A 21263-nucleotide genomic window follows, 5' to 3' on the forward strand; every position below is an offset into this window, starting at 1 on the left:
GGCGCAATGGAGATCGCCTAGACAGATCCTATTCTCCCTCAATTGACGACTGGACCCTCCTGGGCAGTGTTTTCATGTATTTGCCGTATTGCTCTGCTTGCTTGTTGCTGAGTCTGGAATCGATTATCTTGTAGTCGGATACTCGATGCTCTGTAGCCCCCTCTCATCGCCCAATCGTGTGCTCTTGGTCTAAAACGGGTGCTCTAGTGGTCCCAAGGGTGCTTCCAGCCCATCAGGACGGGGCCATCCTTCTTCGCCCGGTACATCAACTGAGGTCGCAGATAATATTAGCACGGGATATCTCGGCTGGAGCGGAGCGCAATTGGCGGCCTTACGAAGAACCACATGCTGGCGCCGAGACCAGTAGCAGCGAACCGGTAGATGCCCGGAACGTGAGGCTTAATAGGACCGCCGGGACCGCCTGCCATTGTGACTGTATTCTGCGCGCGCCCGCTGTAGTCAGTATCGATTCGAGTACGTAGAAGCGTGGGGGAGGGGGGGTTTGCCGTACGGGGTGTTGCGGTGTGGGAGGTTTCGTATGGTAGAGAGATGTTGCGTCGCCGACGAGTTCAATTGAGGTTCTCTCAAGTCAACGACTGGACTGGAGCTTTGGTGATTGAAGCAGTGCACGGACGTCAACGCAAGCGGTAACTGGGCGGACGGGCCAGAAAGACGGGCGTCGGGGTTAAGAAATTCAAGGCCAAGCAACTTGAAGCAAGGATGCAGGGGCGCCAAGATCAGGCTAGAGCGACTGCAAGGCAGGTAGGATTTGATCGATAAGGGAAGTGCAACTCGCCTATCGACGGCCGACTCGCGCGCTGGAGCCACTGAAGCAACCGCCTGCAGTCGCCGTGCAGTGTCCACTGGCCAGCCCTGTTATTCTCAGTGCTGTTATTGAACCGACCTTTCCAAAGTTATTCCAACAATGGGATCACCATCACCATTCACCTTGGCAGCTTGAGCACAATAACTACATGCAACCATCGCTCCAAATCCTCAGCTGTTCCTCCCCGCTTTCTCTTCTCCGCGGTCAACGTGACAGTGCCTTCTTAAATGTTGGCCATTCCTTTGCCAGTTGAGATGACAGCTTCATCGTTTTCCCAGTCGCAAACATCTTGATCAGACGGACCAGTTGTTTCCTTCCGATCCATCCTCCTCCTCCCATTGTCCTCCAGCTACCTACCACCACGACTTTCTCGCCGACCATTGTCGCGTCACAACCTTCTTCGAAGTGCTCCGAGGCAAACATACAGAATTACGCGAGCACCGGGGAAGAATGTCTTCCAGCGGCAATGGCGCGCCGCCGCTCTCGCCAGTGTCTTTCGCAAAGCAGCACCAGCGGGCCCGGGACAGCTATGTAGGATGTTCTAGGATAACAGACTACGAGCTGCTGGGCAAGCTCGGCGAGGGTACCTTTGGGTAAGTTTGCGCGCCTCTCCTTTGCTGAATTTCTCCCAACGTTCAAGACACCACCAATGAATGGATTCGATACTAATGCGAATTCCTGCGCGCAGTGAGGTCCACAAGGCGAGATCGAAGAAGACGGGCAGTCTGGTTGCTCTCAAAAAAGATCATCATGCATAACGAGAAGGATGGCGTCAGTAACCAATCTTGCGACGAGAAGGGAATTCTCCAATGGCTGATCGCTGACTATCTGCGCTAGTTTCCCATCACTGCTCTTCGTGAAATCAAGCTTCTCAAGTTACTATCGCATCGAAACGTCCTGAGCCTCGAGGATATGGCGGTTGAACATCACAGCAAGGCTAGTAAGTTATACGCGTTCAAACCCGGCGTTGCGCCCAGCATGAGCTGACACGACACCTTCCTCAGCGGACAAGAGAAAGCGACCCATCATGTACATGGTGACACCCTACATGGACCACGATCTCTCAGGCTTGCTTGACAACCCCTCGGTCACCTTCACCGTGCCACAGATCAAGTGCTATCTAAAGCAACTGCTGCAGGGCTTGCAGTACCTCCACGAGGCCCATATTCTACACCGAGATATGAAGGCAGCCAATCTTCTGATCAACAACAAGGGCGTCCTCCAGATCGCCGATTTCGGTCTAGCCAGACACTACGATGGAAACACGCCTCAGCCCGGTGGTGGTGGTGGAGAGTCGAAGCGAGAATACACTGCTCTGGTTGTGACGAGATGGTATCGGCCTCCCGAGTTGCTGATGCATCTTAGAAAGTATACCACTGCTATCGACCTGTGGGGTGTCGGGTAAGTCTCCCCTCGATGTTTCTCAAGTTCGTATTCTGACCGCCAGTACAGCTGTGTTTTTGGGGAGATGCTAGTTGGTAAACCCATTTTAGCCGGAGAAAGCGACACCCATCAACTCGTGATCATATTCGATTTGGTAGGATCTCCTACGGAACAGACAATGCCAGGCTGGAAACAGTTGCCGGGAGGGCAGAACTTGCAGCCCCCCCTACCCCAGGCAACCTTAGTCAACGATTCCGCCAACATGGGCCACTGGCTGTTTCGCTACTCAAGGAGCTTCTCAAGCTGGACTGGCGAAACCGAATCAACGCCGTCGACGCTCTACAACATCCATATTTCACCACTGCACCTCTTCCCGCCCAACCTGGCGAGATACCCACATATGAGGATAGCCACGAGCTGGATCGTAGGAAGTACCAGGACCGTAAGGCAGCTCTACCGCCTGCTCCCAAGGGAGGCGCTGTGGGCGATGGCGGGTTCCATGGCAACCATCAAAGTTTCAGCAGTGGCGACGGATATGGACCACCGGGTGGTCGTGCGAACGGTGGCCGCCACCCCCTAATCACAACGGCGGACACCGCAATGGACCCCCGGACAGAAGACAACCTGCATGGAGAGGAGGGGACGGGGACCGGCACCGAGACCGAGATCGAGATCGAGACCATCCACTCCCTGATACTCGGCTGCCGCCCAGGGCCGCCGCCCCCCGAGAATGGCTGGGACGTCCATAGTGATAGGGATCATCGTGATCGGGCGCCTGTGCCTCATCGACGAGCTCCTCCGCCGAGCAGACCCGATGTCGACACATATATTCCCAGTCATAGAATGGGGGGGAAGAGACGAGCGGCCACCTAGAGACGGCCGAGATTACCGTCCTCCGCGAGATGACCGGCGGCGACGCGACGATTACGACGATCGCCGGCCTCCAGAGTGGGACCGTGAGCGTGACCGCATAAGAGATTATGATGACCGGAGCCGGGCGAGTAGGACTCGTAGTAGGAGTCGATCTCCCCGCGACAGGGACCGGGATGTGTACCGCCGATAGGATGGTGTTCCGCATCCCCGACGGGCTGACGATCCGCAATACCGACGCAATGGTGGTCCTTATTACCGATAGGATGGTGATTCGCGTGACTCGCTGGATAGCCACCAACATCACGAACAGAGCAATCGTGCAAAGCGAAAACAAGAGTGGCGTGAAAAACGCAGGGAGTTGCGCCAAAATCACCAACAGGATAGGCCTCACAGTCGCACGGAGGAAAGGAACCAGAACTACAAAGAGAGGAGACGTGAAGAGTTCAAGGAGGCGAGGCGTCAGAAGCGCCAACAGGAGCGGGAAAATGCACCTTATGATTCTTTTCGCCCAGGGGATAGTAGTCGGACAGCCACACCGGATTCTTCTCGCCCAGGGGACAGTGGTCGGACAGTCACACCGGAGCCGCAACCACATCCGCAACCACATCCGCAATCACCTGCACAGGGTGCCAATTGGAAGAGGAACCAAAAGTTTTACGCCAGGAGGGCTCGACGACAACAGAGGGCCAGCGAAAGCCAATCTCACGATACACCAAACCCAGGAACCAATAATCAACCAGCCTCGCAGAATCCGCAAGACCTCGAGGACGCCATGAAACGAATACTTACCTTGGGCTGAGCAGAGAGAAGGAGGTCCTTTATTGTACTCTACTGAAATACCTTCTTCCGGCGTTTGAAGAATGGCCTGCTTCTAAGCTAGGTGACAATCTTGTCCAGACCAGCAGCGGCGATGGATCAATGGATAGCCAGCGAGTCAACATATGTTTTAGGGTAGTAAGAGAAGCGAAATAGTGAACTTCGGATCATGATAGTCTTGATGCCAGTTTTCGGCGCCGAAGAAAAAAAGTGCATTAAATTTGAATCTCGCCAACGCTCTCTTGGTTCCATGATAATGATAACCCGGTTTCCCCATCCCAGCAAACTCCGCGCATGCTACGTTTGAATCAATGTAAAAAGCAATGATCCCCCTAATCCTATCTTACTGCCTCCCCAGACAAATCAAAACCACCTCGGCCTGCGCCGTCGTCGAGTCTATACTTGGTATGTTGTTGTTACAAACGCTTTCTGACCCACTCTGTTCGCTCATGCTTTTTTCCCACACCATCCCTCAGTATTACAGGGAATCGCTCTCGCTGCTTTCCTCATGGATCGTCTGGGCGAGCAGGCTTCTAATAGACCCGCCCCGGCGCGACCCGGCGCTGGACTTCATGTTGCTGCTCAGCGAGCGCCAGTCGCGTCGGTACATGTCGTTGCCCCCAAAGCTGAAGACGGGCGAAGTAGACGGGTTCTGAACCCCTCCTCCTCGCCTCCGCGACGATGACGCCGTCGTCGGGATGTTGAAGGCGCTCTCGCTGGAGGTGGTGGTAGTAGTAGTACCGCCCAGGTCGGCGAAGCGGCCGCCGGCCCCCGTAGAACTGCCGGCCAGACTCTCGCCGTCGCCGTCGTTGCCTTCGACGTAGCAGTAGTCGTCCCGGTTGATTTTGTCGTCGTCATTGAAGAAATCGCCGTCCAGGTCGTCGTCGTATTCTGGCGGCGGCGGCTGCTGCGGCTGCTGCTGTGGGCCGCCACCGAACCCGTTCTGGATTGGGAAGCGCCGCTGTTGGGGTTGGGGCTGGAAGTGCTGCTGCTGCTGCTGCTGCTGCTGCCGTTGCTCTTCTTCTAACACCTTTTGTTGCCGACGCAACTGCTGCGACGGGTGCACACTAAGCAACATGGCGACGAGCCGCGAGATGAAATGAATTGTGAACGCGGCGAATAGGCCGATGATGATGGCGCAAGTAAACTATGGGGTGGTCAGTCTCACGTGACCCCGCGTCAAGAAGCTACGAGGCAACTCGCTATCTGAGTTGGAAATACTTACGAAGTTGAAAAGAAGCTATCGACCATCACGTTAGCAATCGGTCTTAAGGCCCGGGAGTATCGCATAATGACATACCTTGAGTCCAGAGAAGAGGTTTACCCCCATCAGCGTCGCGCGCGAGAAGACACTCCAGCTAGACCACAGCGGCGACAGCAGCAGGGACAGGACCCGCGAGACGACGGCATACACATAGTAGGCGGGATAGCGCAGCGGGACCGTAGCCCAGTAGATGGCAGCGCCCAGGTAGCCAAACATGGTGAGCGAGCCTGAGTAGAGCCGGGCCACGATCGCGCGCACCCCTGCGCGGCGGACTGGAGCGCCTTTAAGTACTCCATCTTCTCCTCTCGCTTTTGTCTCGTCCTATCCTATAGGCGGTTCATGAGCGACGGCGCTTGGATGGTAGAGAGTCTAAGGGGCGACATATGAGGGAGTGAGAGCGAGAATCCTCTCTCTCTCTGCCAAAGCTAAAAGGGAAAAAAAAGCCGGGTTTTGAGACAATTCGAGCCAAATCGTCGAGGCTAAGGTAATGAATGGATGGATAGATATATATCCAGATCTGATGGTCGTTGCCCAACTTGCGATATCAATGGGGAAAACCTTGGTGAGGTTCAAGACACCGCTCAGTGAAGTTCAAGCAAATAACATCATTGGTGGTTGTACTGTACCCCGTCGCTGCTGTAACGAAATGGGACTCGAGGTACATACATTGATTGCCTTTGAGCCTGTCTGCAGGTGATTTGCCAGTCGCCGTCGGAGTCGCAGCCCCCTACGTCCCGTTTGCCGCAGGTATGTACAAGGGTCAACGACATATTTACTTTAAGCTTGAAAGGGAAAGGGCAAATTGGAAATGATGGCCCGGCCCACTTTACTTTATTTTGGGCGGTGGGGCAGCAGCCGGACAGACATCATCATCAAATCAAGTGTTACCTAGTACAAGTGGAATACTTGTAATCAGTGATGGATCGAGTGGCCGTGGCCGTGGCCGGTGCCATGAATGATGATGTTTATCTGCATGCCGGACACCTATGGGACACCACTGACAGCGAGACGTCGAACCCAACACCAGCAACCTTTACCCGCTGCTTGGCTTCGTTCTGTCCCCTTCTCAGCCCCCTGTCGGCCTGCTAGAGGCTGGAACTGGCTGGATTAACTGGAGCGGCCGGGCTGTCGAGCTCAGACCATGCATCAGTAATACCCCTCCACACTGGATGGATGGATGGGCCACTGGCTGACTGGGCTCTCTCTTCTCCGGGTCAAAGGCGCGCGCGATCGTTCATTCAACCAGACGCAGCGTACGTAGCAACAGAAACAAAGTGGGCAGCTGCAGTAGGCATTCTCATTCGAAGCTGGGAGCTGGCGGGTTAAAGTTTACCTTCTTCGAACTTCCGTCGCCTGAAATCCGTTCCGTCTATTCCTTCCCGGACCTCCCTCCCACTCCACGCTGCCACGAGCCCTCTGAGTCTCTGAGTCTCTGAGTCTCTGCCCGCCTGCCATTTCTTCCCTCATCTCTGTCGAAACCCGCATCATCCATTACCACCTGCCCGTTACAATTACCTAACGGGAAAGACACAGCGTCGGCCGCCGAAGCTGTCCATACCCAATCACCAGCCTGCATCTGGAACCCGTTCGGTCTAGAGCTTTGGGGGAGAAGGAAGAAAGAGGATCAACGTTGCTCTGACCGGTTACACCGTTTGGTTTATCCTCGAATCGTTGAATCCCGCCTGGGCTTTTTGGTCTCATGACCCCAAAACTGCCCGCCGTCCTGCCATCCTGCTAAGCTCCACTGGGTCACTTGATGCACACGCCATGAATCAACGTTGAACGCACACCAAGCACAGCGAAGCGCAACAAGGAAGTGCAAAGGGGAAGAAAAAAAGCAACACCAGACCGCTGCCACGTTTTCGCGACAGCCCCCGCAGCATTTGTTCTTCTTTTTCGACCAGGGCCGACCCTCCCTCTCCGTATTGTCCACCTGGGATTTGGCCATCTGTGTCTTTTTTGCCCCCTCCCCCAACAATCTGGGCACGGTACAAGCTCAGCTGAGCTCAGCTTCGACCCCGTTCCCTCGTAGGTCTGGTTGGGGCAGGGTCTATCCCGCCTCTACCTCCCCCACGCCTATACCATGGGCAACACACCTTCGACCTCGTCGAAGCCTGACACCCCCACACAGCATCACCACCACACACCTTCCCGGGACGGACAAGCACAGGGCCATGGTGTTGCTACCGCGCCCCTTGATCCCCCACGGCCAAGGCAAAAGGAACCTAAGCACCAGGAACCCAAGCACCTGATATCTAGCTACCAGCACCAGCACAGATCGGCGGCCTCGTCACCCGAGGCCAGCGTAGTCCAGGCACAGGGTTCCACGATTGGTCCCCCCCCGAGGCGCACACTCTAGACCGCTGTCCACTTTCAGTCAATCCTCCCCGTCCTGTAGCCCGCAGACTTCCACTGCTCCCACTTCCCGGTCCTCAGTCCCCAAGTCGAAGCAGGTTGAAATTGAGGATAGCGCTCTCAAGAATGAGCCGTCCAAACCGGTTGCCGTCCCCACAGCCATACCAACCCACGAATCTTCTTCCATCCGCTCCACTTCCTTGTACGAAGACTCCCTCCAGGGGCCAGCGTCCAGCAGCGTTCAGGAGCTGTCCTACCAGATGAATCGCCCGCCGCGACTTCCTCTCCCTATTGAGGAGGAGGTACATACGCCTGGATCGCCCATCATTGCTCCCACGGATATAGGAGAACCCATCGACGACAGTGTCACGGAACTAGATAAGGATGCCAAGGAGGCTGATTTGCAGCGCAAGAGCTCCGCCGTAAGCAACGCTACAGACGAAGAGGACGCCGAAGAGTTGAGGGTCGACAAGACAAGGCCGACGGTGCCCACGCGGGTGGAATGGCTGCAGGGTGGGCAGAAAGTTTATGTGACGGGTACGCCCTTCCAATGGAGCCGGAAGCAGCGATTATTTCCTGCGTAAGTTCATTCTGTTGTGGCTATACAGACAGTCTCGTCTGAAGTGTCGTTCTATCCCAAGCCCGGCCTATTTGCGATGAGCATGAAGCTCACTTCAGACAAACCCTTGAGATGGAGTACATGACACTGACAATTCTACAGCAAGGACCGCGAGGGTGTTCTGGAGGCTGTCATCCCTGTATTCCCTGGAACTCACCATATCAAGTTCTTAGTGGACGGCTCCATGGAAACCTCGATCCATCTACCGACGACTGTCGACTTTGGCAACAACCTGGTGAACTATATCGAAGTAAGTGGGGAGGCCGCAGCCACCCGTATATTCGATGGTGGTGCTTCTCCTCCCAGAGATGCCGAGGAAGCCGCGGCGCTACCATCACGCCCTGGTTCGCAGGACAAGCTCACGGACGCGGAAAACGTGCATCACAAACGGACACTCAGCATCCCGCCGCCCGAGGTGTTCTCGGAACGCCTGCCCAAGTACCTGGCCGACTTTGACCAGCCCGAGGACTCGAGACCGTACCAGCTTTCCATTGCGGCCCTCGACAAACTCCCCACACCACTTTCTCTGCCCAGTTTCTTGACAAAGCCGATTATGAATAACCACACTCTGATCAAGGACGATAATAGCGTCCTGAACATGCCCAACCATACTGTGCTCAACCATCTTGCCACAAGCAGTATCAAGAATAATGTTCTTGCTGTTTCGGCAACGACAAGGTATAGGAGTAAGGTGAGTATCAAATACCCCTAACCCGTGCTTGAGATGGCTTTCGCTGACACCAAAGGAAGTATGTGACAACGATAGTGTACAAGCCGACGTCGGATGATAGCTAGTTGCAAGTCGAGTTGCCTGTCACGGCGATCCAAGCGAGAAGTCTGTAATAGGCGGGGGCGGGGGAGCGGGCCCCCAGTGACTATGATAATGTTTGGCCATACATGCATGATAGGGGGTAATTGGCAAAAAGCTGTCTACGGACTTACATCTTGGTAGGGAGGGATGACATGCGCAGCCATCTTGTCCAATGGGAACCCAGGTGTCGCGAAGAAGGGATAATCTTTGGCAGATGGTGTCTGAGAGATAGATAGCTGAATAATACACCCGGCAGGCCGACGTTTGAGCAGGAGACTGCCCAGCTCAATAATCGATCCTGTAAAAGACCGCCAAAATGTGCTACTCTAAATGTGATGTGGCATTTTGCTTGTTTGTATTTCTTCTATTCTAGTCGGTCCTCCACTTGATATGTACTTCATCGGTTCTAAAGCGTTGCGTGCATGTGCTATCCTCAAAGGGCGTCCGGAACCCTGTCTCCCACGCCAACAAACCCGCCAGGCCGATCATGATGCCGTTGTCGATACAGAAGCGCTCGTCCGTGGCGTAGACGCTGCCGCCGCGGTCCCGGGCCATTAAGCCCATCATCTCCTGCAGGCGCTCGTTGCAGCCGACGCCGCCGACGACCAAGACCTGCTTGCTGCCGACGTGGGCCATGGCGCGCTCGGTGATCTCGACGAGCATGGCGAAGACGGTCTCCTGCAGCGTGAAGCAGAGGTCCTCGGGCGTGATGCGCTCCTCACCCTCCTTAAGGGAGCCCCCGCTCGCGAGAAGCGCGTCCTGTTTGCGCATCTGCGCGGCCAGCAGGTCGGCGGCGCCCAGGATGCCGCTGAAGCTACAGTCCATGCCCTTGACGGCGTAGGGGAGATCCAACAGGACGGGCTCGCGCTCGGTGGTGCCGTCGGGCTCAAAAAGGCCTTCTTGGCGAGCTGCTCGACGTTGTAGCCGGGGAAGGGGTCGTTGGGGATGGCGAGGGTGCGGGCGAAGCGGTCGATGCAGTTGCCGACGGCGATGTCGAGGGTCTCGCCGAAGATGCGGTAGCGCTGCTCGGCGTAGGCGATGACCTGGGTGTTGCCGCCGCTGACGTAGAGGACGACGGGGTTGTCGGCGCCGGTGATGACGCGGCCCATCTCGATGTGGCCGACGCAGTGGTTGACGCCGACCAAGTCCAAGCCCCAGAGCAGGGACAGGGTGCGCGCGGCGACGGCGACGCTGGTGAGGGGGCGCCCATGCCCGGGCCCCGCGTGTAGCAGATGCAGGCGAGGTCCCGGGGGAGGCGAGCCCCGCGACACGCAGGGCTTCGCGCGCGACGGAGACGAAGTGGGCGCGGTGGTGCGCCGCCGTGTCTTTGGGCAGGAAGCCCGTCCCCGGCGGGGAGACGAAGGTGTGCCGGATGTTGGAGAGGATCTTGGTCTTGTTGGTCTCGGGGTCGTGCGAGATGACGCCGATGCCGAGCTTGTTGGCGCTGCCTTCGCAGCCGAGGGCGTAGAGGGGCGCCATGGTCGCGATGGGATGGGCGAGGGCGGTGTAGGGAAGAAGGGTCGCCGGTCGGGTCTGGTCTGGGATGTGTCGATATCGTGAGGTATGCGCGCGGCCTTGAGGTGGGGCAGGGGTCTCTCTTTCTCGGCGGGCAGGCGGGTGCGTATGTCGAGCTTCGAGAATGCCCTTGACCGCCCGGTATGGCCAATGACTCGGAAGAGAAAGGCGGTTGTATATTTTTCAACTATGCAATATATTTATTGACCCCCTTTTACGTTTTGGCGACGGGTTGCCAGGGAAGGGGTTGGTCGATCGGTCGCATACAGCGGTACTGGCTGGGTGCTGCTTGTAAGTGAACCTGAAGGCAAATATCCAGGATCTTCACCCCGCACCGGGATGCTCGATGCGCTTTTTCTTGGGACTCACCAGATATTTTCCGACCTGGCAAAAACTGCAAACGAGAGGGCCGTACTGGTGCGTATGCTTCAGTCTGTTGTTACTTGCGATATCACCGCGCCACTCTGCTTGTGTTGCCTTTCGTTAATCTCACGGAGCGTATGGGATCAAAAGTCTGCCCCGATGGGATGCAGTCATTGGTGGGGTCGAGTCCCCGATCAAGACTGCCATGGGCAAGACCGGATGATGGCTGGCTGACATAAGGTGTTTGTTGCATACTACTGCTCTCCATGCTGCTCTATTGGGTGGCACGAGAGCCATGTCTCGGTGAAGTCTCTGCAAAGGCCGAGTCGCAGCCAAAGAAGACATTGCCGGTACTTCATTTTTGCTTCCAGGGACCCTTTTTTTCCCAAGCACTTTTTCGTTGCCTTATGTGGGGGCCCACCTGGCTGGGGACCTGGTGACGGTTGACGGACACCAGCAGCAGACGACCCTCTCTGCCTGTCTCTGTATTAGTACCGTGTACGAGAGCAGCAGTTGAAGGCCGTCGCAAGCGCCGCTAGTGCCCAGCCCACTCTTTCCCTTGTCCGAAAGAGAGAACTGCATGTAGGAAATATACCCGCCTCTCGACCATATTCTTCTCTCTGTGTGTGTCGGTCGCACTGCTTTTCCCCGGATCTCCTCACTTCCTGCTGCCGAGTTCGTCTCCTATCTCCCCCTCAAGGGTAACCCTTTTCTTGTCCTCGAACCAAGCTGGAAGTTTCCCAAGACCGAGTCACCCCAGCTGCAAAGCAAGCAAGTAAGCCGACGTCTCTTTTCTCTGCTCCGACTGAAGGTCCTTCTCCCCTCCGAGCTTCTTGCTGACCATTCACAGCAGGCCAGATACATTCTTCCACTCGATCACTCCAGCTACGATGCCTTCCTCGCCCTATAATACGTTTCCATGTGTCCCTTCGGCGTGTTCGAACATTGGCGCACGTCTCAGATTGACTCGTCACAGATCGTAAATTAACCGCCCCTACCTGACGGATATCACCACCACCAGAGCTACCAAGAACCGGAACAACACAATTTCGGAAGGCAGGCTTTCTGTGACCTACAGAAAGTATTGCATTGAATTGCAATATCTGTCCATGGTTTGTATATCACCCGATTTCTTTTTTCTCAACCCGGCGGCTGCTCTTTTTTTTTTTTTTTTCTCTCGCGGCCGCCGCTTACATGCCATCAGCTTAGTCACTTGAACAGCATAGAAAGAGGGCCGCCCCCGTCTGCCGCGCATTTGCCCCGGCATACGCCTCACTTTCACCACTCCAACAACAAGTTGCCCTCACCACTCCTCCCCTTCCATTGCCCTCATGAACTCTACAAGTCAAACTTGGGAATATCGGCCATGCCCTCTCCTTCTCTCTTCCGTTCGTCCAGGACTTGGGAAAAGAAAAGGGCTGATCGTTCCACGGACCGCCTGCCTGAGCAAAAGCGGAGCACCTCGGGAAACTTTGTTCCAACTGACTTCCCCTCTCCCCTGGACTTCGGGTTAGTTCGACCTTCACGAACCTGATACTAAAACTCCAATGCCGTTTCCTCCTAGCTTAGGGCGTGGCGCAGAACCTCATCAGTTCTGGCGGCTTTTTGCTGACATTTGGCCGACATGAGCACCCTGCCGGCCCCCATCACCCTCTTTGCGCAGATCGCAACTTTGTTGCCATACGCAAGAAGTTGCAACACGCTCGTACGGCTGCGGCCTGCTGCTTCTGGACCGACGCGAGTTGCAACCATCTGCAATGTGCTGCGTTCCGGGCATTTGCTTGGGCCGGGATTGGCTTTCTTGCTAGGTCTGGGGGATCGCAACAAAGCACTCGGCATTCCTCCATCGAACCACGGCGCACAACACACACACGTGGGATCGATGGACATCCTCGAGCAGACCGATCGCGCCGCTCTTCTCGATTCTGTCCGCTTCCGCTCCCGCCGACTGCCTCGACTTCACGCGGATATCACAGAAGATTACGAAAACACACGAGTTTGCGAGGTTTATCAAGATTTTTATTCATCATCCGTCGTGGCCTCAAACCACCAAATCAATGAGCTTCAACAGGCCTTCCAACTCCTTGCTATGCATGCCGGCCTCGTCGTCAGTTTGTTAATCATACAGCAAATCTGCTATCCAGCTCCAACGCCGTCCTTCGCTCCACCGTTGAGTCACGCCGAACCTTCTTGTCCAGCGATGGCAACGATGTATTAAAATCTTTTTTTATGTACAGTTCTCTAAGCGACCCTCCCGAGACATCCGCGGATGACAACAAAAGAAGAAGAGGGGATGGGTATCAAAAGCGACCTCGCTAGGGGGTCATGGAAAAGAATCGCTCGGTGGGCGGCGGCTTCTTCGCAGCATGACCTCTTCAAGACGTGTGCTGGGACTGCTGTGGTGTTGGCGGCAGTTGAGCCTGCTGTTTTGACGCCTGCTGAGACGGCGATTGCTGCACCTGCAGTTGACCATGTCCAGCGACCGGAGTTGACCCTGGTTGCGGCGCCGGCAGTGCCGCACGAGCATTAGGCGTTGTTTGCGCAGCTAGGCTCCCGTCCTGACCAGGCCGGTAGCTCCGCATGATGTTCAGTGGGATGCCCGCACGGAACTTCATGGGTCGCGTGTCGAATGCGTCCATGTGGTACACCGGTTGTTCGTCATCACTATCATCTTCATCATACGCAAACCGATCATTCCGAGAAATGTCTTCTGAGTCACTCGGGGGACTTGCAAGGCGACCAACATTGCGACGATCTATCCAAAGACGACCATTCCTGCCTATGCGGCGGCGATATCCGGGCATAGGCTGTTGTTCTGTTTCTGGCGACAAGCCACGGAATAAGAACGGAGTAGATGGAGCCTTGGCAGCAAGAGCAGCAGCTTCAGTTGGCTCATCATCCAACTCCATTGATTCAGAGGCACTAGCTGGTGGAGTCGGGAGGAATTGGGCTTTCGCGGGTCGGAAGCTGGATTCTTCGACCTCCTGGGGAGGAGAGAGGGGCTTCTCCGTGAGATCGACATATCTCGCGTTCCATACACGGTGCGTCTCGGCTTTATTAGCAATGTCGCGTAAGAACTCCTCGAGTCGCTCCTTCTGCTTATCCTCAAGCTGGACAAGTTCCTGCTCAGCTGGCCGGCCTTCAGGGCGCACAGCCAAGCGGAGTTGGGTAGGCGCGGTCTTGGCGGGCTGGGACTCGACAGGAGCCTTGCGCTTGACAGGCTTAGTGTTATACAAGTCCTCGTCGCCCTCCTTGATACCGAGACGGACTTTCTTTTCCTTGAGTTTCGCGCGATGCTCGAAGAGAAGCCGCTCGGTACTGAGCATTTCTCTCTTCATTAGTTCACGTTGATGGGCCATGAGGATCAGTTGTCGACCATCCTCGAGCTCTCTACGCAGCTTTTTCAACTTGTCGGCGACCATAGCGTCACGTTGCCTCGTCTTCCTAGTCTGGCGAACCTCGCGACGGCGGAAACAGACGTACGGGTCCATATCGTCATGATCCTGCTGGCCAGGGGTCTCGAACTTGAGGGAGGGATGAAGGGACCTGTTGCCATCGCTTTGGCGCCGGGCCTTCCAGTGGTCATACACCGCCTGCGCATGAGTCTTAAGCTTGCTAATAGGTGAGTGTGCCATCTGTGACGCCATGACTTCGTATGAAACTGTTGTGTTGTCTACCGCAGCAAACGGCGCTTGCTCCGAGGTTGTGCGCTCAAACAGCTCCATGATACGTTCGAAATCATCTTCGGATAGTTTGGACGACCTCTTTTGATTGTAATTCTTGAGGAACTCATCGTCCTCCGTGGTCATGTCATAGAGACAACTTAATGTCTCCTCGACAGTATCTGACGACTTAATGTAGCCGCGGGGCTCTACAAAAGCACGCGAGTATAAATCCTCGTACTTGACCTCCTCGCTGAGCTGAGGGGGGCGGTACGGGGATCTCATTGTCAGTGCTCTGGCCTGCACCTTTGAGCGCAGCTTGTAAGTGGATTTCCTATTGAGTTGAGTTAGCGATGAGATATCCAATATCAAAGTGGTCCGTGCGCCAGACAGATTTTGTTGGGTGTATGACTGCAACTTACGTCTTCTTCGCCCGCGTCCACGCCGGTCGCGATCTTTGCTTCTGTGGTAAGGGAATCATATTCGCTCGCATCTATTTGGCCCTCGAGCAAGACGGTTAAAATGGTCTTGGGCGAGAGCTTTTTGATGCGCATGGCTCTTGAGGACGACATGGTGGCGGTACGGGGGGCGGGAACGAGCCCAAAAGTTGGCCGAAAGAGCCCTAAAAAGCTCGAAGAATTAAAACTCAAGTCATTTAATGATGAAAATACAGGTTTGATTGATGGATGAGCGTGTTTGTCGATGCTTTGTTGATGATTATTGCGCTGCCTGTTCCATTGACGTTGGCCGGAATTGCTGCTGGCAAATTTTCACCTTGGCTATTGCAATAAGCAGTCGCAACGCGGCAAACAGCGCTAACCGAATGTCGTAGTCCTAGTTCGGTAGCCAGATAATCGCGATAAGGCGCAATCCGTATCAGCCACTCCCTTGGAGGTTGCTCCTAATTATCTGATGGTTTGTACATGCCAAACAGCTTGATGAGCGAATTTCGTCACCGCTGGAACGAAACAACAATCGCATTCAATTTACTAGATCCATTGAATATTGACAAAGACTCGCACACTCGAGGCGTTTCTTACTCTATGAATCTATCCCCAGTATTGCCACTTGCGTGCTGTATGCATCTAAGCGGACAGTTGTAACTAGACTGAGGATCGGAGCTTTGTTCCATGGACCCCGACCGACCCAAATCCAGGGGACCAAGGAAGGCGGGAGGGAGCTTTGGAAGCCCCTTAGAAGGAAGCCCCGCGCTCAGCCAATATCAAAGTGGGTGGTGGCACTCTGTCCGACTGCTCTCAGCCTTACTTCTTCTATAGCAGGTGCAAGTTACGGTACGCTACATCGAACCTCGCTCTTTCTCCTGAACAAAACGAAAGAGGTGCAAACCCGCGAGCCTGACAACGCCAATCCCAACATTACGGCGCCCTCTTCCCAACAACCAAACAATCGCTACCCCCGTATTTCTGCGCAATAGTATCATATCGCCAAGGCATCGCATTGCGTTATCGAAGACTTTCGGGTCGGCGTCTAATTCTATAAACGAGCGGCACCCCTTGAGGGGCAGGATCGACGAAGATGGGCAACACCACGAGTGCAGTCATGGACAACATTGTCCAAGGGTCAAACTGTACGAGGGCATGGATCACTCGAGAGTAAAAGCAATTGCGCTAATCGCAGCAATACACAGTCGACCGAGAGGAAGTGGACAGACTCCGGAAGAGATTCATGAAGTTGGACAAGGTACGCCGATATTGGCCCCCATCATACACACACACATAGACGCCAGCGCCCAAGAGACTGACTTGGTATGATTTCTTTCCTCCTCTCTAGGACAACTCTGGCACCATCGAGCGCGACGAATTCCTGTCGCTGCCCCAGATCTCGTCGAATCCGCTTGCAACGCGCATGATTGCCATTTTCGATGAGGACGGCGGCGGCGACGTCGACTTCCAGGAGTTCGTGTCGGGGCTGAGCGCCTTCACGAGCAACGCCAACAAGGAGCAGAAGCTGCGTTTCGCCTTCAAGGTCTACGACATTGACCGCGACGGCTACATCAGCAACGGCGAGCTCTTCATCGTCCTCAAGATGATGGTCGGCTCCAACCTCAAGGACCAACAGCTGCAGCAGATTGTCGACAAGACCATCATGGAGGCCGACCTCGACAAGGACGGCAAGATCAGCTTCGAGGAGTTCACCAAGATGGTGGAGAACACGGACGTGAGCATGAGCATGACTTTGGGTAAGTCCATGACCCCCTTCTGTGGTCTTGGTGGTGATGGTGGTGATCTACTGCTACGGCTACGGCTACGATTAGACGGTGCTTCGTTTGCTAATATTGGGTGCGAACAGATCAGTTCTAGATACCGGCCTAGAAAGTATACATACACGGAGCAAGAAATCCGTTTTAATGAATCACGAATTTCCACAAGACAAGGAAGGCAAAGACGCCTTTTTTTCTTCTTCTTTTTCTTTGTCGATGCCTTGGTCGTGATTACGGAGTTTGAAGATCTATTTCTGATGTCCACTGACATGGAGGTTACTGCCTCTCGTGGATGCATGGTGGTAAGCTCCCTAGTACCATTTTGTATTGAATGTACCCTGAATCACCGACCAAGCCTGTTGCAGCTACAGGTGGGTTCAGGCTCGGTCGAAGATTGCTAGCACATGCACTGCTAACTAGCCTCTAACCAGATGCACCTGGTCTTCGAATTCTTTGTTATTTTCGCACGTCGTACATACTAAAGTCGTATATTTCTCTCGAAGCTTGGTTTCCCTGAAGTATCAACTTACCGCGATTCCGCGAGACGCTTTGAGCGGCCGCCGCAGATCCTGGACATGCCGTTAGGTGAGGAGGGCTTGAGCTCACTTTACCAAATATTACGTCTTTGAACTGGGCCAGCTCACTACCTGATAGACGGACCAACTGCACCGGGCTCATTGGGCTCAGCATTGCTAGACTTATCCGATTTGGGATTGGGGCTTTCAGCAGGATTGATGTCGCCGCTGTCTTTGCCGTTGCTACCTGGCCAGGGGCCACCATCTTCGCCCTTCTCGCTATTCTATTCGTTACCGTCCTCCCCATTCTCTTCCTCTTCCTCTTCCTCTTCGCCCTCTCCGTCCTCGTCTTCACCGCCCTCGTCTTCGTCGTCATCTTGTTCGCGAGGAAGAGGTTCTAAACCATAGTTTGTAAGCAAATGTCGTATAGGGAAGTAGTCAGGTGGTAGTGTGTGAAGGCCCAGTTTCTGGTAATACTCGGCCTGAGGGGCGAGACCAACATCTCTCAGCAAGTCGTAAACCGAGTATGGCTCTCCACGCCGACCGTATAAAAGCAATGTGGTGTTGATGACTCTTTCACCTTCAGGAGGCATCTCATTCATTTGCCACGAAGTGGCCGAGTTCGGGTCGAGATGCTCCAGTTTCTGCATGATTGGGACGAGGCCCTCATGGAAAGGGGTGTTTACACAGAAGCTGCACAGCCCTGTCGCAACACTAATCCAGTTGACTATAGCGTCTGGCGACATTGTGCCGCAGTGCTGGCGGAACTCAACCGTTTTCTTGACCACTGGGGTGTTCACCAGGTTGCGGAAATTGTAAGCCGGCCTGTAATAATACGAATGTTTCTCGGGGTCTAGATACACTGTACTCAGGCAGTCGTACAATTCGTCCAGCGTCCGCGTCTGCCTGATGCGGGCGACGCCGAAAGCATTGGCTCGCTGGTGGCCAAGCCACTGCTGGGTCAATTCATGGGCTCTGTATGAAACCAAGGGGCGAAGGTATGGTGGCATTATGCGGCTGAGCTTTGTATGACCAGTGTCAATGTCAGTATGCGTCGTGAGTTGAGGGTTGTCTGGCGCCGCTGCCCGCTGCCTCCTCTTTGCTTTCCTTGCGGCTTTTTGGTCCAGATTAGCCATCAAGGAGATGGGCCTCGCGCCAGGCGCCCATGCAGTCAGGGGCCCGCACCAGATGGGATGCAGTTGGTCGAGGCGCGGCGTGGCGGCATAGAGCAGCGCGGTGATTGACTGGAGCTCTGAGAAGGAGAAACCGCGAGCACCACGCCCGACGTGGACATGGAACATCATGGAGCTGTTGACGAGGATCCGGTACTCGGACTGGAGGAGGTTCACGACGTACCGGACCAGTTCGAGGGATTCCCTGGAGTAGTAAAGTACGGGTGAGGTGACTTCGATCTTGGCCCACCTGTACTCTGGGGTATGCTGTTCGCCTACGCTGTCGTCAGTATTCACGTCCCAGTAGCCGTAGTGGAGGCCCGGGGGCTCCTCGTCGTCTTCCCCGATACCGAGACGGGCTCGTGCCGCCCGAGCGCTATCCTCCCTCGTCCGCGCAGTCTCGTCGTCGTTGGAGTCGCTGACGGCCGGGATACTGTGGTCCCTTAAAAACCTGGCCATACGGTAACGAATGTGCTCAAATTCGGGTGGATCAAGTATATTTTCGCCATACCGTGTTTGGCGTGCGAATTCGCGAGCTAGGAACGCGTCAGCGTCAGCTCTGATCTCTTCAGCGGTTCGCGCCGGTTTATCGCGAGCCCCCGACGCCACAGTCGCCGCCTCGCCACCGCCAGCATTTCTGGGTGATTACTCATCATATAGTACACTCCGCGGATTGCATAAGGGTGTTCTGTACTGACAAAGTCGGGATGCTTGCCGCCGATGTAGGCGTTGCGCCCGTCATCCGGGTGAGGGTCCGGTGCGCCCTCGGGCAGGTATGCGACGACGAACTCCATCTCGATGCCGAAGGTGAGCAGGGAGCTGCGCCCGTCTGTGGACGCGGACGGCGACGAGGAAGAAGAAGACGCCATTGTGAGCAGACAGATGTGTGGCACGGTAAATGTCAAACCAGGGATTCTACTGCTTCGTTGCGCGTTGACAGCAAGATCGAGTCGTGGTTTGGTCCGAAACCTCTCTTCGTTCCCTAGCTCCATTCATCCAGAAGACTATTTGCGATATTTAAGTAAGCAAATAAACCAACTACCCATGTCCTTTGTTATAAATAACAAAATAAGAAACAAGGCCATTGTTTTAATTCATACGCTTTGTGTGCCAACGTGAAAAAGGGGTATTGTTATTGACGACCAGTCTGCATGGTTCCCCCCGGGACTCTCTTACGACTTACGAAAGGCAGAGGCAACGCTTCCCTCGGTCAAAATGCATGCTGAGCCAGCAGATAGATGCTTGTCATTGAAGAAGGGCCTGAGAAACGAATAAACGCTATCAGATGTTGGCAGTCACGCCAGGCTCGATCTTCTCCAGCACCTCCAGCAGCTCGGCAAACACACGCCTCTGCACATTCGCGCCATCCGGGCTGCGGCCGAAGCGGCTGGGCTCCCAGACCTTGCAGTCGGACAGGTACTTGCCGTGGGTGTCTTCGGGCGCGGTCGCGGCGGCCACGAGGTTGCGCGAGCCCATCTCCGCCGTGCGCGCGAACAGGCGCATGCTGATGTACAGGACCCACGTGGCGGGCCAGGGCGCGTGCCGGAACAGCTCCGAGCGGCAGAGGCCCGGGTTGAGGGTGTTGACGATGACGCGGGGCTGCTTCTTGGCGGTGACCCCGGACTCGGACTCGGACTCGCCGCGGCCGTCCAGCGCCTGGGCGAGCGCGCGCGTGAGGAGGAGCTGCAGCAGCTTCGTGTCGCCGTAGCGCGAGAGCATGTCGGCGTCGCCGCACAGCGCCTCCAGGACGGCGGGTGCGTCGCGGCAGCGGAAGTTGGCCACGGCGTGCGCGTCGGACGAGACGACGGTCAGGTGCGGCGCCGTGTTGAAGCGGGCCGCGGTCCGGCGCAGCGCGGGGAGGAGCAGCAGGGCCAGGAGGAAGGTCGAGAGGACGTTGACGGTGAGCGTCTCCTCGTAGCCCTCGCGCTCGGCGAAGCGGGTGTGCAGCACGCTCGCGTTCGCGAGCAGGACGTCGAGGCGGCCGAGCTGCCGGTCGGCGCGGCGGCCGAAGTCCCGGACGCTCCCGAAGGAGGCCAGGTCCAGGGGCCAGACTTCGACGGCGCCCTGGCGGTGCGGGGTCGTAGACTCGATGTCGGCTTTTTCGGCGTGGCCCTTTTCGGTGTTGCGGCAGGCGAGGATGACTTTGGCCGCGTTCAGGCGCGTGAAGTGCCGGGCGGCTTCGAGGCCGAGGCCGACGTTGCCGCCGGTCACGATGATGACTTTGTCTGTGCAGTCTGTGGCGGGATACGGCAGGGGCGTCCACTGCGAGACAAGGAACTGGAAGGGTGAACTGCGGACGTGTTAGTTGAGAGCTTACAATGGTCGAGCCACAGCACTTACAGTTCAAAGAGAGGCATATTATCGGCTAGTGATGAAACAAACAACTACCTCCAAAACTTATTATGCACTATTGATGGGATAATCGAGGCAGACAAAGAAACGGTAGGCTCGATCCAGTTTATATCGTCACTGTCGTTGTCGTTGAAACAAGGATATGGGACCTCGGGATGCTTCGTTTTGAATTCGTGTTCGGCGTTTTAAGCTGGAGTCGTCTTCTCCAGCGTGAGAAATGCCGTCGGGACGCTGCATTGCCCGGGCATGATTGGACGGAGTGGCCATTGAGGATTGTCGAGATGCTCCGGTGGTTGGAAGCTGGATTACTTCTACGTCATGCTTGGAGGCGGAACGAACCCAGATGCCCGTCGCACAGGCACTTTGCTTCATGATGATATTTTCAAGCAGTGATATGTTCAATGTTTACCCAAGGTACTTACTGAAGTAAGTAGACAGGCATGTGTGTATAGTCGGTTCTGATTTGGCGCGCATATATCCGCAGCTCGCATCGAAATCCGCCGAGCGGGTGGGCCC

General features: G+C 55.5%; 10 protein-coding genes across 10 annotated transcripts; 3 read left to right on the forward strand and 7 right to left on the reverse strand.

Moving 5' to 3' along the window:
* Positions 1-203: 203 nt before the first annotated feature.
* PG986_002054 (uncharacterized protein) lies at positions 204-428 on the reverse strand (the record flags this gene model as incomplete). Its single annotated transcript, XM_066838276.1, has 2 exons — positions 204-269; positions 336-428. The coding sequence occupies 2 exons, from the start codon at positions 426-428 to the stop codon at positions 204-206; spliced, it is 159 nt and encodes a 52-aa protein (XP_066707169.1).
* A 1148-nt stretch (positions 429-1576) lies between these two features.
* On the forward strand, positions 1577-3082 carry PG986_002055 (uncharacterized protein; the record flags this gene model as incomplete). Its single annotated transcript, XM_066838277.1, has 4 exons — positions 1577-1597; positions 1664-1766; positions 1831-2227; positions 2320-3082. The coding sequence occupies 4 exons, from the start codon at positions 1577-1579 to the stop codon at positions 3080-3082; spliced, it is 1284 nt and encodes a 427-aa protein (XP_066707170.1).
* Positions 3083-4376: 1294 nt separating this feature from the next.
* On the reverse strand, positions 4377-5378 carry PG986_002056 (uncharacterized protein; the record flags this gene model as incomplete). Its single annotated transcript, XM_066838278.1, has 3 exons — positions 4377-5045; positions 5124-5138; positions 5199-5378. 3 exons carry the CDS (start codon positions 5376-5378, stop codon positions 4377-4379), a joined length of 864 nt encoding a protein of 287 aa, XP_066707171.1.
* A 1867-nt stretch (positions 5379-7245) lies between these two features.
* On the forward strand, positions 7246-8931 carry PG986_002057 (5'-AMP-activated protein kinase; the record flags this gene model as incomplete). Its single annotated transcript, XM_066838279.1, has 4 exons — positions 7246-7495; positions 7599-8097; positions 8239-8827; positions 8887-8931. 4 exons carry the CDS (start codon positions 7246-7248, stop codon positions 8929-8931), a joined length of 1383 nt encoding a protein of 460 aa, XP_066707172.1.
* Positions 8932-9316: 385 nt separating this feature from the next.
* On the reverse strand, positions 9317-10426 carry PG986_002058 (glycoprotease family-domain-containing protein; the record flags this gene model as incomplete). The annotated part of the gene is made up of 3 exons (XM_066838280.1): positions 9317-9814; positions 9865-10056; positions 10115-10426. The coding sequence occupies 3 exons, from the start codon at positions 10424-10426 to the stop codon at positions 9317-9319; spliced, it is 1002 nt and encodes a 333-aa protein (XP_066707173.1).
* Positions 10427-13200: 2774 nt separating this feature from the next.
* On the reverse strand, positions 13201-15059 carry PG986_002059 (uncharacterized protein; the record flags this gene model as incomplete). Its single annotated transcript, XM_066838281.1, is given in 2 exon segments — positions 13201-14898; positions 14910-15059. The coding sequence occupies 2 exon segments, from the start codon at positions 15057-15059 to the stop codon at positions 13201-13203; spliced, it is 1848 nt and encodes a 615-aa protein (XP_066707174.1).
* Positions 15060-16023: 964 nt separating this feature from the next.
* Positions 16024-16876, forward strand: PG986_002060 (calcineurin subunit B; the record flags this gene model as incomplete). Its single annotated transcript, XM_066838282.1, has 4 exons — positions 16024-16075; positions 16136-16188; positions 16279-16687; positions 16798-16876. The coding sequence occupies 4 exons, from the start codon at positions 16024-16026 to the stop codon at positions 16806-16808; spliced, it is 525 nt and encodes a 174-aa protein (XP_066707175.1). The 3' UTR covers positions 16809-16876.
* A 631-nt stretch (positions 16877-17507) lies between these two features.
* Positions 17508-18854, reverse strand: PG986_002061 (amidoligase enzyme-domain-containing protein; the record flags this gene model as incomplete). The annotated part of the gene is made up of 1 exon (XM_066838283.1): positions 17508-18854. One exon carries the CDS (start codon positions 18852-18854, stop codon positions 17508-17510), a length of 1347 nt encoding a protein of 448 aa, XP_066707176.1.
* A 77-nt stretch (positions 18855-18931) lies between these two features.
* On the reverse strand, positions 18932-19264 carry PG986_002062 (uncharacterized protein; the record flags this gene model as incomplete). The annotated part of the gene is made up of 1 exon (XM_066838284.1): positions 18932-19264. The coding sequence occupies one exon, from the start codon at positions 19262-19264 to the stop codon at positions 18932-18934; it is 333 nt and encodes a 110-aa protein (XP_066707177.1).
* Positions 19265-19676: 412 nt separating this feature from the next.
* On the reverse strand, positions 19677-20752 carry PG986_002063 (uncharacterized protein; the record flags this gene model as incomplete). Its single annotated transcript, XM_066838285.1, has 2 exons — positions 19677-20685; positions 20736-20752. The coding sequence occupies 2 exons, from the start codon at positions 20750-20752 to the stop codon at positions 19677-19679; spliced, it is 1026 nt and encodes a 341-aa protein (XP_066707178.1).
* Positions 20753-21263: the final 511 nt, after the last annotated feature.

The sequence above is a fragment of the Apiospora aurea genome (assembly GCF_038362705.1).
Source record: "Apiospora aurea strain CBS 24483 chromosome Unknown utg000001l_segment0_segment0, whole genome shotgun sequence".
NCBI lineage: Eukaryota > Fungi > Ascomycota > Sordariomycetes > Amphisphaeriales > Apiosporaceae > Apiospora > Apiospora aurea.